General features: G+C 41.3%; 1 protein-coding gene across 1 annotated transcript; it reads left to right on the top strand.

The window, feature by feature from the left end:
- The first annotated feature begins 613 nt into the window (after positions 1-613).
- Positions 614-17,460, top strand: si:dkeyp-120h9.1 (uncharacterized protein LOC566469 homolog). The gene is made up of 12 exons (XM_041955886.1): positions 614-747; positions 3,574-3,932; positions 4,332-4,507; positions 4,984-5,126; positions 6,614-6,739; positions 7,141-7,285; positions 7,791-7,914; positions 8,850-8,953; positions 12,178-12,274; positions 12,423-12,572; positions 13,820-14,003; positions 14,799-17,460. The coding sequence occupies exons 2-12, from the start codon at positions 3,804-3,806 to the stop codon at positions 14,891-14,893; spliced, it is 1,473 nt and encodes a 490-aa protein (XP_041811820.1). The 5' UTR covers positions 614-747; positions 3,574-3,803; the 3' UTR covers positions 14,894-17,460.
- The last annotated feature ends 1,920 nt before the right edge of the window (positions 17,461-19,380 follow it).

Consider the following 19,380-nt stretch of genomic DNA (forward strand, 5'->3'; position numbering starts at 1 on the left):
AGATCCCAGATGCAGATCACATGATAACACCAGTGCATTCAGTTGTCTATGGATTAAAAGACAAAAGTGACTTTCAAAAGCAAATACACAGAATGTAGTGCCACAAGCTTGTACAACCAGTTAACTAGCCCCACAAAACAAGATAACGACTATAAATGCAGAAGCCATTTTTGTTGTGTCATGTCTATGTGCTGGTAACAGCCTTGGCTTTCTTCAGTGTCAAATATAAATGAACAACTTTAACAGATGAGAATAAAAGAACAGATGCGGAAAAGGGACATAATTAAAACGACTTAACTACTGTACAATAATGTGTCTTGAGGGTACATTTAAATACAGATTTGGCAGACCAGTAAATACATTTTTGCTGCATTAAGCTGCAGCCAACTCTCAGTGAAAACACCTGTGTGACTGCGCCACTGCCTAAATACAGCTAGATCAATGCGCTGACCCGCTGCGAAAGCTATTATTAGTATTATTGCGCGTGTGTATGTTGGTTGTTGTCTGTCCTGCAATAGAAGCAACTTTACAGTCTCTGCTATCATCATAAAACAAAGTATCCGATAAGAATTAGTGTTTTATTGGGTGTTCAATTATCTGTCACCGCCGCGGTCGCTCGGCAGTGGGTGGTGCCTCACATCCTTTGGCGGTTGATGATGCGGAAGGGTTAGCTTAAACGCCGAGGAGCTAAAGTTGCCCACATGTGTTGCTGAGTGCTGCACTGGAGAGAAAAACGACACAACTAAGGTAAACTGTCTCTCTCATATTTTCTTCTTGGATACAGACATTATATCCCACTTAGAAATCCTGCCCTGAGCAATTAAATGACATGTAGGCGAAGCGTTTCAACTCGAACTGACGTTAACCGTTGTCACTATCATATAACGTTAGTATCATATACGAACGTTAGCATGTACATCAACAGCATCATGTAACGTTATGCATCAATTGCGTGAGTCAGCTAGCTCTGTTAGCTTTATGCAACGCTGCAGAGCTGCCGTACATTGAGTTTAACATGGATACTGTTTAGATGGATATCAGTGTTAGCTAGAAAAAATACCGCTTGTGTATTGAAACAGTTTCATTGATCCCCCATCATCCTCTTGTGTATTTATCAGGCCAGAGCTAACAAGGCTATATATCCATCCAGCGCTAATCATTAACATAAGGCGGTGATTTTTGGTGTATTGGAGCGGAGAAAACGGGAGCGGGTGGTTTGGAAAACATTACTGTGAGGGACACAGCTGGATTGATGCGTGTTAAGTTCAGATTTTTATTCAGTCTCACGCGTGAAGTGTATGTTGAAATACACAACGATAGTAGTCCGTGTCCACGTTTCACGTCCCACATCCGACCCGGGCTACGACCGCAGCATGTTTAGTTAGAAAAGTTGGATCTGACATGAGAGGACGCTGCGTCTTTACGTGTAATGAGCGTCTGACAGACACGTTTAATGACTGAGTGATACTTAACCGAACATAGTCGTTTTGGACACTGGATATGTGAACGGTAAATGTGGTAGGGGATGATGTGGAATAAAGTATTTCCTCCACAGAGATGTCTCTTGAACTTGTGAAGAGGGACACTTAACTATAGCAGCCATGTTGGCGTAGACGGCTCGTGCGGATGCTCGCAAATTTTATTGGTCAAGTCATGTGGTGCAGTTTTTCCCCAGGAAGACGATCCACTCCAGTCCATGTTTAGCTTTAGAGTTAAGATGTTTACATGAGAGCCAGCTTTTTCAATCCCGATACCGTTAACACTGGCATACTTCGCACAGTTTTTTATTAATAGTGTGAACGAGACCGACATAGATATAAATATACTGAATTGTCCTCTGTTTATAAAACACCACCAATACCAGATCGCCTACTGTGAGATATCTGATCCGGCTGTTTGAGTCAGTATGAGACAGGTGCATCTCTACCAAAAACAGGACCTGAAACAGAGAAAAGCATTAAAATCTGAGCAGCTGTGGACAGGGTATTTTCACTCAGTGAATGACTAGAGTGAATAGACTACATTCAGTTTTCTGTCAGTTGATTAATATACAATGCTTTTGTATCATTGAATTACTTTTAGTTGGACAGCTGTGGCATTTTAAAACACCTACCTTCCAGTCAAAACATCACATCTCCCCTAAATGTGTTAATAGCGGCCTGTGTGCCTCTCTCTCTCTCTCTCAGAAAGCGTCTTTGACACGACTCTTGCATTCATGTTTTGGCATATTCCAAATCTTATACTCAATTCCTTTTTTATTTCAAATTGTATTTTCTGCATTGCAGAAATCATAGGGCCCTAAATAGGTTTACACTATGATTTGGCAGTCCTGTATATTTAGTTGATATTCCATGAGCCAGTTCAAGTTGTGCTAACCCTAGACAAACTTTCTATGTCTGTTTCGAAGTTTTAAGAATAGCGTTGCTAATGTAACGGCCTCCTAATTCCTGTTTGTTTTAGGCATTAGTGTGCACTTGACATTGAAATAAGGACCAGTTCTTATTTAAATCTGCACAAACTTTGATGCTAAGCTTCCAATTGCTTTTCCAATGATGGATGTATCCTTGTCTCTTTGTGCCCTTTCAGTTATCAGTCTGGTTGAACCATTGGACAACGTTTTGTTAGAAAACATTGCCTTTTTTTAAAACCCTTCACACAAAATGTCAGTCTGTGAAGAGGACATCTGACTATACTGAATCAAGCTTTTGTGGCGAGTGATTCCAAACTTTTTGAATGGTTGATTTGATCTCAGCCCTGGTATAAATTCGGTCTGTGCATTTTGTCGGCCTATTCTTAAAAAAACAATCTGCTTTTCAAATTGAGCTTCTACTCCTCCTGCTATCTCATGCAAACCCTGTAAGGAGCTACAGACAACCCAATCCTGGGCAAAGGGAAAAATAATGAAGTACAGTACAACACAGTTGCTCTCCTACACCTGGGATGTGTCATGAATGCGTACAGTATTAATACCAGGTATAAATACAAAACCCTGTGATCAAATGTCATTGTTCAGATAGTGTCCAGATGCAGCTCACATGATAACACCAGGTGTGCATTCTGTTGTCTATGGATTAAAAGACAAACATGACATAGCACATACTTTGCCATAGTTACAGCACCAGACTGTAGTGCTTGTAAGCTTGTACAACCAGTTAAATGGCCCCATAGAACAAGTAGAAATGCAGAAGCCATTTTTGTTTTTTCATGTCTATGTGCTGGTGACAGCCTTGGCTGGGAGCAGTATGTTCTCAGGCCGTGAAGAGATATCTCAGGGATGCCTTGAATTTCTTCAAACCTGGGACAAACTGATTTGTAGTTCCTGTAGCAGACTTGTCCCTTACTTACTCCTTCTTACATGCACCTCGTAAATCTATAATGGCATTAATTTAATCCATTCACTCATTCATTCATTCATTTACTCATATGCAGTTGCCTCATTGGCCCCCACGTTTCCAACTTTTAACTTAGGGGTATGATGCTAAATCTGGATCATTTATTTGAAACTTAACTTTTAAAACTACTGAGATGTGTAAAGCGCTTCTGTGACATGGTGTTTTGTTGTTTTTCTTACAGAGTGTGCCAGTGGAGAATAACTTCTTGGATTCAACAATGGCTGTTTGACACTGACAGTTTTCCAGTGACCAGACACTCCCACCTCACTTTCTCTTGTCCTGGTCTACACCCCTCTTGTCTTTGTATTGTTCTATGCTTTCACCTCGTCTCAGTCCCTGGTGCTGCCGCAATCTTTATCACTCCCCTGTTACCTCTGCTGAGTTGAAGCTGAAGGCTGTAAGTCCATCAGAATGGTTGCTGAGGTAGACTCTGCGTCCCAGGGCAGCGGCGTGCGGCTGAAGCAGGAGATTTCCCTCCTCCATGGGGTCTGCCTCATTGTGGGAAATATGATAGGCTCCGGCATCTTCGTCTCACCTAAGGTAAGAGTCTCTGCTTTTTTAGGCCAATTAATTTGTTTTCCCTGATTTAAGTTTCTTTTTCAGATTTGCCAACTAGTTTTGAAGCATATTGCAAAATGCATACTGTTATTTATACATTGCTAAATCTCTGTTCATTGAGTAATGTTGAGTGTTTGTTTTACACTTGTTGCTCTGTTTAGTGTTCACACTAAGGTTTGGGCAGTCATCTATTGTATATTTTCAGACTGTCCTATCTGTATGGCGTTAGATTGGTGGTCTTGGTGCCATTCTTTGCTGTGCTCCAGACATCAGCTGACGGGTTTCACACCATCCTAACCAAACTGAAATAACCAAGAACGTGCACGAGTTATTTTTAACCTCACCGAACCTAATTGTCTACTCTCATTTGTTATCCTGCAGGGGGTTCTTAAGTACACAGGCTCATTTGGCCTGTCCCTGGTAGTGTGGGCCATTGGAGGAATATTTTCTGTGTTTGGAGCCTTATGCTATGCTGAGCTGGGTACCACCATCCGTAAATCTGGGGCTTCCTACGCCTATATCCTGGAGGCCTTTGGAGGTTTTGTGGCTTTTATTCGGTATGTAGTTGTTTTACTCTCTTTGTCTGTAAACACATGGTTCTAACACATTGTCCTGGAAACAACACACAACAGAAATGAAATACTACTGCATGTTCTTTCTTTAATGTGTGGCTAACACAAGATTAGGTCCATATGGCTTGTAGAAATAGCATGTAATATATAAGGTCCACTTGGGATAAAGCAGAGCAGCATCAATTCAGTATTCTGTTCTATTGTATATCTGGCCACCTTTTGAAGACTCTAAAGACATTTTTGTTAATTAAAATGTTAATTTCTTATTGCATTAGTTTAGGCAGTTCACTAACAGCAGATTTCTTATTCAAGCATGTACAGTACCAAGATTAAAACTGAGAAAGCCATATTAGTGGTAGTGGTATATAAATTCTCATATTATTCATTGTTATTTTAAGGTAAGAAAATATGTTATATTTATGCCCTATAATAATAATAAAGACTTATCGATTCTGCTGCAGACTGTGGACGTCACTGTTGATAGTTGAGCCAGCTTGTCAGGCAGTGATAGCCCTGACCTTCTCCACCTACCTGGTCCAGCCCTTCTACCCAACCTGTTCAGCCCCCTATGATGCTGTCCGCCTCATCGCTGCTGTCATCATATGTAAGGGCCTCCCTGAACTAACCTCACTTAAATGCTCTACTTAGGCTGTTGTATGTGTGTTTGTGTTAGTTGTGAAAATGTCTGTGTCGTCTGTTTGACAGCTAAAGCATTTTGTACAGTACCTATTCTAAGAGGAGCATCACTGTGGAGCTTGACCAGAATTAGGACAGCCTCTCTTCATCGGCAGCACAAACAAATACATGTTTTCAAATGTATTTTAACCAAAAGCATATCTTGAAAAGACTATTGTAACAAATAGAAGCAATGCAGCATTTTTTTTTTCCAACCAGAGTGGCTCTGCTCAATTGCTCGGTGCGGATATCATTCATTGCTGGCTAATGTTCATGTGGCCATGCTACATTGTGGTCCACTAACAACAAGTTACATAAGGAAATATTGTTTAAACAGAATGCAATAGAGCTTTTCCACACTCCACTCCACTACAGGTGCTTTAAATGTCTTGACAGGACAACCTCAGATAAAACAAAATTACACTAGACTTGTTCTGGTGTTGGACTATGCAAAGTGTAAGTTGCTAGTATAGGTTTTTTGCACCCTGCAGTGACAGTTTGCCCTTAGCTGTTACCTGTTCTCATTAACATCCTAACTGCTGAATGTTGGGGAATGTAGAAGGTCAAGTACACTACCTGAAAAGGAATACCGTCAGTGAGAAGCCACACGTAATTCAAGGAAATGCTCCATAAAAATAGTTTCAGTTTCTTATATAAGCAACACATGGTACATGCGCCATTTAATTAGATGATGCCCTTCTTTGTGCCATTAGCTGTGGGGACTTTTCCAAACATAGCTGCTTGATTTGGTCTTTGTTTACCCTGCACTGAGAGGAGTATGTGTGCGACTACACTTTGTACTTGTTGATTTCCGCTTCACCCTACTGTGCTTAGGAAATTGCAACCCTAAAGCTTTGTGATGATACGGGATAAAGAGCTTTTAAGAACAACAGGAATATTGACATTTCTGTTAAAGCTTAAACCAGTTGGGTGTTTTTTGATACGGTGTGCCAAGTCTTTTGCACATTATTATCTTGAGAATGGAATTGTGTCCAAGCAGGGCCTCAAACTCAGTAATGGTGTCAATATATCAACAGGCCAGCCTCCTAGCTAGCTTGAAGGTGGAAATCCTTCTGTTAGTTCTTAAGGCCCAGATATAAAAGCTTGGATCAGTAGAGTCTGTGCTCTTACCAGTTATGAACAATGCCAAACAGATTTTTCAAGTTGAATATGTGAGTTCACTGATGTCGCCATCCCCTCTCTACTGATTCAGCATACCAAATACTGCTCTTGTAGTCCTGTTTTCATTGAGTTCACAATGAAATAGAATTCATGTTTCAGAAATTATCTTTTCTTCAGAAGTTCTTGACTGTAAGTTTTAATACCCGTTTATCTGCTACTCTCTGCTGTGTTTATCATTCAATATAAACTCTGTATATTAGATATTGGCTAACTGCTGTTTTCTTACTCTGTCAGGTCTGCTGACTTGTGTGAACTGTATGAAAGTGAAATGGGGTGCTATTCTTCAGGTCATCTCCACTGTAGCCAAGGTCCTAGCTCTTATCGTCATCATCATTACTGGCCTGGTTAAGCTAGCACAAGGTAGGATTGTCTGTCTGTCTTCCGATAAAATCTGTAAATATTTCAAATGTTTGTCTGTAACTGTTGCACCACTTTTTTCTGTTTGGCCAATAGGTAAAATTTTGATATTAGACCAGCTGGTTCGTTATTATTACCTTCTCGATTGTGTTTGTCACTTGTTATTGATTATTGCCATCTATGTTTTTGTCCTTTTCTGTGACTAAACAGGTTCAGACATGTATCTTCTTACAGCGTATATCAAATGCACAGCATGCTAGTTACCTGGATATTGAAATAAGTAATTAAGATATCAGCTGGACTAATTAGTTATTCAGAAAACATTTAGCCTCAGATGAAGAAAGCAAAATAATTTAATGCTTCCTTATGTGCTGGGTTCATGTAGCAATGCTGTGTTGTTGTAGGTTTTGACCAGAACTTTGAGGATTCATTCAAAGGCTCCAAGCTGGACCCTGGGGATATGGCCCTGGCCCTGTATTCAGCACTCTATTCCTACTCTGGCTGGGATACACTCAACTTCATCACAGAGGAGATCAAAAACCCAGAGAGGTATGAGGTCTGGTATTTCAGGAAGATTGATTTGCATTCCTGACACCGTTGCTTTACATAACTACATACCTTTCACATACTGTAAATCTTGTATTTCATGAATCTGACTTAAAGAAACATATTTAGGAATTTCCCAAGTCATCAAGCCTTCATCTCACTCTGTTGAAACAGTATACACCACAGCTAGAAATGAACTGTTAAAATGAAAGTTTAAAAAAAAAAATGTACAATGTAGATTCTCCACCTGAAGCTTTTAGTACTACATGTGTTTGTGTTGTCACAGTTATTTTTTTCAGTTCTCCACAATAAATATTTAAGGTACAACTGAGAGATTTAAAGATTTGCATTACCCCTTAAATGGTTTCTGTACCTGTCATATTTTGAAAAAGAAAAATAATGAAATCATGTAATTTTAGCCTAGATGCATTAGAAAGTAGTAATTTTATTTCAAAATATGTGGTCGCCTGGGTGGATGATGGAACACTTTTCTCATTTTCCATTGTAGGAATCTGCCCCTGTCCATCGCTATTTCCATGCCCATTGTCACAGTGATCTACATCCTGACCAACGTAGCTTACTACGTGGTCATGGATGCTGACAAAGTGCTCAGCAGTGACGCCGTTGCTGTGGTGAGTATCTGAAGATCGTTGTGGGTCCCTTGCATGCTACAGCAGCTGTACAGTCTGGCCGTGTGCACACTAATGTCTACCCATTAACTCTATTAGTACATCACAGGAGTTACCCAGATTGACAGCATCTGCTCAGCCTCATGGAGGGATCAGGTTGGCTTTCCTTCCTGTCCTCTCCTGCCATCGCTTTCAGCCTGGCTGGCAGCCACTGCCACCAGTAGCTGGTGCGGTACTCCCTTTTGGTTATCTGTGACTGTAAAAGTCTAGATGATTACAGGAACCTCATTTAGTTAAAGAGGTTAGCGCCCCACACAGGAACATAGGGAAGCTGATGATGTGATTAGTGAAATGAATGAAGGAAGCGTTGTACTCAGGCTTGTTGTCAATGGTATTTGATAATCCCGTGGTTAAGAGTTTTCATTCTGATGGTTTACTAATGTTCCAACAACCCATGGGCTGTGTTCTGCCTTGGATTTTAAAGCTGAGAGACAAGTATTTTACCTCTGTCAGTGGATTTGTCATATTTTGGAGAGAGCAATGATGTCAAACCTTGTGTCACTGGGCACTGCGTACTGAACAGACTTCACACTTCACCGCTGCCCTGAAAGTTGATAATATTTGAACATAAGATAAGATAAGCCTTTATTGATCCCCAGAGGGGAAATTCAGTTGTTGAATTTTAACCCTGTTTGGCAAAGACATTTTAAAGCGCATCTTTACTGCAAATCCTTTTCAGAGCTTTTACTTTTAATCTGCACAGAAGTGTATATCATCAGTACATCGGTATCAATTTCTCTGTGTGGATATCATCAGTAGTCATATTATTAACAAAGCTAAAATATATATTTGTGTTACAGATTCAAGTATGCATCATCAGGATCTGGTGTCATCAATTGTTTTTACTGTTGTTTGCACTTTGTTGAATGTCTCCTCAGACATTTGCAGATGAGGTGCTGGGCTGGGCTCGATGGCTGATCCCATTGTCGGTGGCAATTTCCTGCTATGGAGGCCTCAACTCCTCCATCATCGCTGCCTCCAGGTTGGTAGATATAAACAGATTATGTATGTAGATTTGCCTCGCTATTCTGCATAATCCCATTTCTGCCTATAATGTTTTAAAATGTAAGGAAACTATGAGCTGTGTTAATTTAAACACAAGATACTTGTGCTCAAAAAGAGGATTCATTCTCAGTGAAGAACCTTGGAGCTCTAATCTGCCTCTATACCTGCCAAAGAGCAGTGATTCCTAACACGTCTCTGGGGGTCATCAGGTGGAAACCTCCCTTCAACAGTGTTTCGCCTACTTAGTCCCACTACACCTCCAGGAGGTTAGGCAGTGAACTCTGGCGTCCCAGAGTCACCCCCCCTAGTGCCAGTTCACACTGCTCCTACACAATCCAAACAGCACCGCCACGTTCAACTGACCCAGAGATGCTCCAGGTAGTGGCCAGTACCAATGCTACCATTTAACTATTGCTAATGCTAATGCTAACTGCTAGGAAGAACAGAAGAAGACAATACAGTTCCGATGCTACCATTTAGCTAATGTTACGTGCTAACCGCTACCTGCTAAGAGGAACAGAAGAAGACAATAAAGCTAGATTCACCTATACTGTTAATGTTAATTGCTAGCTACCAATACTAACTGCTAAGATACTATCATACTCTCACCGCTTTAGCTATTGTTAGCTGCTACAATGCTACCACAGGCCTAGATGCCACATGTAACTGCCGATTGCCACACTACCATCATCTACCCCTGCCTCTCACCAACTGCACCAAGAAAAAGCGGGGTGGGAATACAAACCCTGGTTCGGGTAGGGGATAGAAAATAAAGAGGTAGAGTCAAAAGATGAAAGTAGGGATTGGATACAGACCCTTGTTCGGGTAGGGGGTGGAAAATTTAGAGGGTGCTGAAGGTGGAGGCCTAAACCACAGACTAGATTTAACAGCCTCTTCTAACATTTCCTTCAAGAAGCAGCAAACCCTACCATTTCCTTCAAGAAGCAGCAAACCCTACCATTTCCTTCAAAAAGCAAACAAAGCAGGAAAACAAACCCTAACATTTCCTTCAAGAAGCAAACAAAACAGGAAAACAACCAAAAAGATCAAAAAACAAGCCAACTCTGTATCTTACCACGCACACTCACCTGAACAGGCCGCATGGTCCCAAAGAGAGACTCTAGCTGGCCACACCCCCACCTTATCTAAACTTCCTCTTCCTGGTTCTCTTCCTATTGGCAGAGCGAGAAGATGGGGCGGGGAAAGCAGAGCAGAGGAGAGGTGTCTTGTTTAGACTTTAACCTCTTCTCTTGCCGGTATAGGCATGCATGTCCTCTGCCCCCCCCCCCCCCCCTCACTGTCCCTATTTCACCCCCCAACTACTATTATTTCTCCTGATCCATATCCACTGACTAGACCTAGCAGCCTCATCTGACATCTCCCTCACTGTCTTTCTTAAATTTTGCCCATGCACTCCCAGCTCCCTCAACAGTGAAACAGCTGACCCTGCAACAAAACCTCTACACCCCACTTCAACCGGACAGACCCTGGTCTTCCATCCCCTCTGCTCAGATTCTGTCTTTAAATCTGCATACTTAGTCTTCTTCCTTTCATAAGCTGCCTCCACTGAATTTTCCCAAGGGACTGTTAACTCAATAAAATACACGGTCTTTTTACTCATGGACCATAAGACAATGTCCGGCCTCAGATTACTATAAACTATTTCCTGGGGCACAACTAGCTTTCCTCCCAAGTCGACCTGCATTTGCCAATCATCAGCCCCTACCAGGCAGCCACCTACCTGCTTTCTTCCTGACTTAGCAGCTCTATTTTTCTCCCCCTCTCAAACAAACTGCACATCTAACCTCTCCTTTCTAGAACTTCCAGAATTCACCTGCTTCCTTCTCTCCTCAATGCCTGCGGCTAAGCTTCTCAGCACCTGATTATGCCGCCATGTATACCGGCCTTGTGATAAGCTAATTCTACAACCTGACAAAATGTGCTTTAAACTTGCTGTACCTGAGCAGAGTGGGCACGATTGATCGCCCTGTACCCAGAGACTTAGGTTCTGCGGGGTTGGCAACACATCATATGTCGCCCCTATCAGAAATTTAATACGGCCTTCCTCCATATTCCACAGGTCCCTCCAACTAAGTTTCCTCTTCTCAACACCTTCCCAATTCAACCATTGTCCCTGTTTGGCTTGACCAACTGCTTTTGCCCCTCTTAACAACTCCTCCTGCCTACGCACCTGTTCCACTACAAGCTTTCTTTTCTCCTTTAGACCTGCTTTATTCCACACTGGTTTGCCTGGGCCAAGCCCCAAGCCTCCCCGGCCAAATTGAACATTTCCTACTATTTCTGCATGCCTAAGAGCTGCCTCTGCCTCCTGCACTGCTGCCCTTGGGTTCCATTTCCTCCCCCCAGAAGGATTCGGAACCACATTGCTAACTAACATGTCCTTACCCCCAGATAATAAAAGTTCTGTCCTAACCTTAGTGCATTTAAACTCCTCTGTTAGACTGGATACTGGCAGCTGAAGCATTCCTTTCCCATTCAAAGCTACATTGCTTAAGCACCTGGGAGCACCCAACCATTTTCTAATATAAGAGCTAACTAGCCTTTCCATTCTCTCTGCTACAGATAATGGGACTTCATATACTGACATTGGCCACATTAACCTAGGATACAAGCCAAACTGCAAGCACCACAACCTCAGTTTTCCTGGGAGCCCTGATTTATCTATTCTCTCCAGCCCTTCTGCAACATCCTTTCTAAATTGCACAACCTGTTCAACATCATTCAGGTCCACATTGTACCACCGTCCTAGACTCTTAACTGATTTCTCCCTAATTGTTGGGATTTCCTCACCATCTATAGCAAACTTTCTATCACTTACTTTCCCTCTGTATATTGAAATACTCCTTGACTTACTAGGCTTAATCTTCATACTAGCCCACTTGAGATTCTGATTGACTTTATCAAACAACCTCCTTGTACATGGCACTGTTGAAGTTAGCAGTGTCATATCATCCATATAAGCCCTAATTGGTGGAAGACGCATTCCATTCTGCCGTCTCTCTCCACCTACGACCCACTTGGAAGCCCTAATAATTACCTCCATAGCCATTGTGAAAGCTAGCGGGGACACTGTACATCCTGCCATAATACCAACCTCCAATCTTTGCCAGCCTGTTGTGAGCTCTGCGATACTTGCACACAGTCTGATGTCTTCACCATTTCTTTTGTTTTCTCCTGCAGGTTGTTTTTCGTTGGTTCCAGAGAAGGCCACCTACCTAATGTCCTGTGCATGATCCACATTAAGCGTTTCACTCCAATTCCTGCCCTGCTCTTCAATGTTAGTATCACATATTTTTAGGAGTTCTGAAATGAAACTGTGTATTTGGTTTTGTTTTTATTACCCCTGGATACCTGTCTTCCTCATGCCTACTCGTTACCGAACTCAAACAATTTTTCTTTGTGTGTGCTTTGTCCTCTCTTTTCAGGGTGCCATGTCTCTGTTATATCTGTCTGTGCCTGACGTGTTCCAGTTGATCAACTACTTCAGTTTTAACTACTGGCTGTTCATTGGTCTGTCAATAGCCAGCCAGATCTACCTTCGCTTCAAAGCTCCTGATCTGCACCGACCAGTTAAGGTAAGAAGGCTGATGCAACACAAGCGCTGACATGTTTACATACCATAGCTACTCCTCCTTCCAGACAGACTAGTTTCTCTCCTATACAGTGTGATACAGACAGTGCAGAAGTCATGTACTTTAGTTAGACAGGTAACTACAGAGGCAAAGAAAAAAGCTTGTTCACTGAATGACATGTCTGGTAGTCTGTGAGAAACTTAGACATCTTGAAACCTCTGAATCACTTTTGCAAGATGTGTTGTTGGAAGCTAAAACCATGCATAGTTTGCTGTTATTGTAAGTATTTTTAGGATACAGACCACTCATGATTGAAGTGGGATGGAAGCAGGATGTAGGTCAACAGTGAGAGTTCACCCTCACTTCTTTAAAGTTTTGTTCTCACTTATTTTTATACTTTCTTCTCATCAGTCAGTGGCCTGTCTATTTGTAACTGTGACAAAGTGGAAGATAATTTAAGCCGGAATTACTGCATTGTACAGCTGCAGCCTGATTGGCTAGGTATATACAGTCACACACAAAGAGTCATAACAAATACAAACACAGAATTATTCATCAGAAAAGTCACTATGTGTTTGTGAGGTAATTTTTGTCTTTTTGTGTGTGCATGCTATTGCACCTCAATGTAACAAAGTAGCAAAGGTTTGTTACACAAAGCTTTGTTTCAAAGAAGAAATACTCTCTAGTAACCACTGTAGGAGCTGCTACTGGTTTTGTTTTCTTACAAATAGTCACTTCTCTTGCTGTCACCACACCTAAACCATGCCCGTAGGTGCCAGTAGTTGCTCACAGGATGCTGATTGGTCCACAACGACTGTTGTTTGGCACAAACACATAACCTGAAGCCTGGCAACATGAATTCTCAGCTCTTTTGATCTCATGAGCTCGCAAAACCAACTGCCTCACTCTAACTAAAGTTAGGCTCGATGCGAGATGTTTTTGCTGTCTTTGCTGCCATCTTGGCTCTAAGCCTGGTGCAGATCTGCACTTCACTGAATGCACTCTTCTGGTTAATGTTTGTTTACCCATCAGCAGTACCTCCATCAACAACAATGTTAAAAGCCCATGTTGTTTGAATCGGATTATATTGTGTATTTTGTTCTCTTACCATAAAAGTGACTGCACTGCATACTGGCTGAGGAATTTAAGCCACAATTAAATCATCAGGGCCATGGTTTAATCAAATAATGTCTGTATTTGTTAATTATTTTAAATTGCCCTTGTTAACCTGCTCTGTCTGCTCCCTGCAGCTGTCTTTGTTTTTCCCCATCGTCTACTGCGTGTGCAGCATATTCCTGGTCGTGGTTCCCCTCTACAGTGACACCATTAACTCTCTGGTGGGAATTGCTGTGGCGTTGTCAGGTGTACCAGTCTACTACATTTGCATTCACCTGCCACCCACCTCCAGACCAGCCTTCCTCAAAAAAATACTTGGTAAGAAACCGAACCGGCATAGTGGTCATGTTTTCACTTTCAAAAACACAATTTAGAATCCTTTCGCTTTTAAATTTAGATGCATATTATAGAACTCATGAGCATGCAGCCATCATACAGAGACCCATGGGTACCAACATGTCAGACTTTCTAAAGGTTTAAATTTCATGTTTCACTTCATGCACAAACGGCAGTGTAGGACCAGGAGAACATTATTGTAAGAACAACGCTGCATTGATACCAGATTTTCTTAGGAAACAGTAAGATTTAAAGTCCTGGGACATATAGTAAGCTGGAAAAAATCCCTTTGAATGAATGTTGCTGTGTGATGCTGTTATGGATCATTTCTGAAAGTAGATTACTAGTTTTAAGTTGCATGTAGAGCAACTACTATAGGCACATTCTTTGGGTTAAGATCTGAATAGTGATTGAGATTAGTGTTTCAAAGTTCAGTGTACAGTACTATAGAGCTGTACTACTATAACTACTGTAAAGGGTTTTATATTGTCAGTATAAAATCCCTGCCATTGAGAAGATCTCTCCAATGAATCTTTATTGATCCTCAGCAGGGAAATGTGGTTATCAAAAGGTCACCAATAAATACATGAATAGAGTAAAAGAAATGCATATTAAGAGGTAACTAAAATAAGAATGAAGTAGAATAAAAATAGAAACTATATAAGAGCATTTAGTACCTCCCATTAACCTTATACTAAAATGTGTAAACCAGTAATGCTTCAGGCTGTTTCTTGTGAGAGTGAAAACCTGTTGTTTTTTCTTTTTCTGTCACGGCAGATGTGATCTCTCTGTACACTCAGAAACTGTGCATGTGTTGTGTGGCCTCACCTGATATTGACCTGGACAATATAGACCCAGAAAAGATGGAATGATGGAGCAGAGACAAAGGACTCCGGTGAGATGCTGTTTGGATGGATGGAAGAGGAAGAATGAGCACAAAGGAGGCTGTGAGCTGCAGACAATCAGGATTTAGATGAGTATAGCTCGACTGATTAAAGGGAGTGAAGAGATGAGCTCATCACTCCTCTTCTCTCACACATGAGCCATAGAAATAAAGTAGAATTAAAATTTTGTACATGATAACCCTCCAACAAACAGCACTGCGCAGATTAACTCAGTGGAACACGTGCACATTCACATGCTATTGCACAATGCAGTGTTGGTTGGGCAATTGCCTCCATATGTGCCCGAAAACTGCAACTCGCACACACACATAAACTGACCGAAAGCCTTGCGCCGACACTGCAACAAGTGGAAATGAACAATCTGATCCAGAGGGAATTGACTCAGTAAAGATGCCTTTGGTTACTTATTCAAAAACAGTAGGTTTTACAGAAAAAGCACAAAAAACAAGGTTCGTTGAATGCGTTACATGTGTTGGATCACTTCAAGGATGAGCATTAGGGGGTTTCAAACCAGTGGTTCCAATGCTTTTTTATGCTTGTGACTATTAAAAATGGCCAATTCAACTATTTATTTTGCCTTATTTGAACATTTGTTAGGGCCCTAATAAAAATAAGATTAAATAGTGCGTAAGCAAAAAGTGGAATGACAGAAAAATAGCCAAAATATTCAATTTTGGTTTCTCACAACCCATCAAATTTATCTTCAACCCAATGGTGTGGGTCCTAACCACTGGTTTAAATGGTGAAAGGTTTTGATGGATTTGCATTGAGATCAGAGTGGTTAATGTGCCAGTGTGTGTTACTCATACATGTATTACAGGTCTGAGTTTTAAGAGTTTATACATCAACGGTTTGGGTACGGCAGCCAGATCTAGTCCAGATACATTGTTCTTGGACTTTTTAAAACACTCATGTAAACTGCAGCAAATTTGCACATCTTGCATTTCCAGTTTTGTTTTACAACTCATTTGTTAAAGAAAAGCTTTATTCTGATCTATTGCTGAAGTGAAGGACCAAGGTTTGTACTAGTTCTGAACTAGTTCAGAATGAGAAAGAGGTTTTCTACAAAAGTGCTGTATTTTTCCTGCAGTTAAGACAAGCTGGTGTGATGTGTCAGTTGACTTTGATTGGTATTATTTACAAGTGGTAATCCTTCTGTGGATATGATCATGAATCAGTCATGTGAAATGTTTCCATCTGAATCTTTTCTATGTATCTTCAGGCCTGTAGTTGATTTCTGGTGCCTCCCAGTGGTAGCTCATATTAACTTCCAGGGACAAGCTAGAAGTGTCCCCAGCATCACTCAAGAGCACCTCTGAAACTTTTGTTTATGCTGTTACTTGTTATTACTGTTATGTGGTTCTCTGTTTTCAGCCATATACAACTCAGACGGGTGAGAGGAATGTAACTAAAGTGTTATGGCTATCAAAAAGGTTTTCAGAGTTTAAGCTCATGTGATGTGATTTGTATGTAGATTTGAGAAAATGTACCTGCAGGACTCCTCTGGGGAATGTTTTACTCCACAATGTGGTCTTTGTAGATGCAAATCTCAGGATCAACCATGTTGATGTGCACACGTTGTTGCTGGTATTTATCTTTCTTTTTTTTTTTTAAACACTCTTGTCTTAACAGTTTATATCACAGATGCGATATTTAATGTAATGCTGCATTTTAAATATATCATCAATGTGGACCATTTGTTCTAAATGCATAACCAAAGGTCTTAAACAGGCTGATAGTTGGACCATCTTTCTGCTCACAGAGTACAGTGGGCCTGTAGCAAAGTGTCTGCTTCCTAGTGAGAAAACTTTAGCTGTAGCGTGTTGAGCTACAGGTAGAAACGAGTCCTGTGGTGTTTGCAGTGTACGGTAGTCTTTATGAACTATATGTGCCTTCTGTGAGTGTGGTCTGCCAAAGGAGATTTTTAATATTGTAACGTAACTTTTGCGTACAGTGTCTTGAGCACAGTCATATTGACACTTTGCTGTACAATTTTGCCAAAATGTTTTTCAGGTGGTCAATTTGCGAAAAATTAAGCATCTTAAGATTTTGTAGTTAACTGTCAGGTGGGAATATTCAGGCCTTAGATTGAACCATTTTGAGCGTCTCGACACAAAGCACTTCCTCAACACCAGCCAACAGAAGCGCACAGATATTTGTTTAATGTTGCTTTCTCTGGAGTCAGTCCTCATTTCAGTTGTGGGTGTTGTTAAGAAGAGAATCACCTTGTATCTGCGGTTAACAGAATAGTCTCAATGTATATGCTTATATTATCATGTTATGAACTTATATACTCAGAATGTTGCAGTATAATGTATATTTCATGTGTTCGGGTTGGGTTGTGTTTGACAAAGCTGTGTTTTGTGTGTTTGTAGAGTTATGTCTGAAAGTGCTTTCTGTACTGACCGTTTTATTTATCATATTTTGGACAAGCCAAATTGTGAGATAATGCTTTTCTGTGGAGGGGGTTGTGTTTAGCCAGACTGAGGCATCAAAGTGTTGTGTTTTATATGAATAAAGGCAAGTACAGAATATGTATTTCAGTGACTTTGACTGTGTCCACTTGAATTGCAAACAAAGATATGTGAGTTGCAGTGCGCAGCTGACGGCCACTAGGGGTCATGGTCTCGTAACTCTTCATAAAATCCTGTCAGACTGCAGCTCTGCACTGTTGTTTTTGTAAATGAGTTGCTATAAGCTGCATCAAAGCTGTCAAACTCAGTTCAGTCTGTTTATGAAGGTAATTTCAAAATTAACAAACTAGTGTCTATAAAACGTGTTTCTTCTTTCTCAAATAGGGCTGAAGCAATTAGTGGATTAAGTAATGAATCTGTTGATTTTAATAATCATTTGAGTCATTCTCCAACCAAATGCCAAACATTCACTTGTTTAAGCTGTGATCAAGTGTGCACATTTGTTTATTCTATCACAGGAAACTGAATATCTTTGTGTCAGACTGTTGTTCTGTCAAAGCAGAATATTATATATAGATTTTGAATATTTGACTTTAGGCTCTTAAAGTTTAGTATATATATATATTTTTTAACTATTTTCTAACCAGCTCTGGAAACATTTTGAGATTTGTGGGATTTTTTTTTTGGTAAAATTAATTAGCTGCACTCCACACTTATATTACATTATACATTTGTGACAGAAAACCAGTAATATTACCAGTGTATTGTTATTAATTCTACACATTATTGGCATAGCACCTTTCAAAAACATGTGCTTTACAGTTGATAATAGAACACCTGTTTTTAACATTTTTAAATGTGATCTAAAAGATGAGGCAGTTTGCTGGCCTGATCTTCTCAGGCAGCTCATTCGGGGAGCCCTAACTGCTAAAGCCTACAGGCTTTATCACCTTTGTGCATTAATCTGGACCTTCGGACAACCAGGAACGACAGACAGTGCACAGTGCTGATTTTACGTTTACAGTGCCTCGTGATCAAAATGATGCTGAATCGGAATTGTGGCTGCAAGAATCATAGATTCATGGGCCAAATGTCTGTACGTCCACACAGAGAAACGGACTATGTCTTGGAGTCTTTGACTGACCATCTTCCTTCCAGCCTCCTCAGGTGGCTGGCCAAGCCCCACCTCCTGTCCATCCACCCACCTTTCCTCCCTGGGGGGGGGCTCGGTGCAGAGGCGTCACATTTCAGCAGGGTGTGCACTCTCTGCTTTAGATGCTGCCCGTCGATAGGTGCGCGTTCCTGGGGTGAGAGGCCTGCCTCCAGCCATCCCCGGGACTGAGGGAGTTGGGTTCCACTGACTCATGCATAAAAGATAAAGCAGCGGAGGGGAAATGTAGCTGAGCACAACAACAGCTACTGTAGCATCTCGCTCCCAGAAAATGCAGGACAGGCTGCAGACAAAGTGAAGTATTAATCTTAAAAGGTCCAGGCTGCTGAGGTGGTACTTTGCACTGCTAATGCTCTGTAGGGAGCTTCTGTCCTGGGGATGGGAAGAAGCACCGGGGCGCTGCTCTTTGATGGGTGAGTGGCCATTACACACTGGCACCAGCTTGGCATCATGGAGCTGCCTCGACGCCTGAACTGGATACGAAGCCGACCCTGGAGGCCTCATGCCTGCCGCAGGGAGTTCAACCGTAAGTGGACTGAATGAGAGGATTAGTGGTTGTATGCTCATTCTCTCTTCATTTCTGACTAATCTGATGATTAAGATGCACTGAATAACTCTGGAGAGTCCAGCTGAGCTTCTCTCTGTCCTCAAGTTTTGTTCCTTTCAAAATATCCGTTTCCTGGCTCCACTTTTAATTGCTTAAGTGCTGCTGTGAACCTGAGAAGCTCCCAGTGAAGTCATCTGTCTTTGTCAAGTGAAGTGTTCCTGCAGAACATGTGATGCTGCTGCTCTGACAAAATCCTTCCGTGTTTCATGCTGTAGATAATGCAAACTTTTGTCTGTCGTTTCTGGTAACGCATGATGATTTT

Source organism: Chelmon rostratus, chromosome 16 (genome assembly GCF_017976325.1).
Source record: "Chelmon rostratus isolate fCheRos1 chromosome 16, fCheRos1.pri, whole genome shotgun sequence".
Taxonomy (NCBI): Eukaryota; Metazoa; Chordata; class Actinopteri; order Chaetodontiformes; family Chaetodontidae; genus Chelmon; species Chelmon rostratus.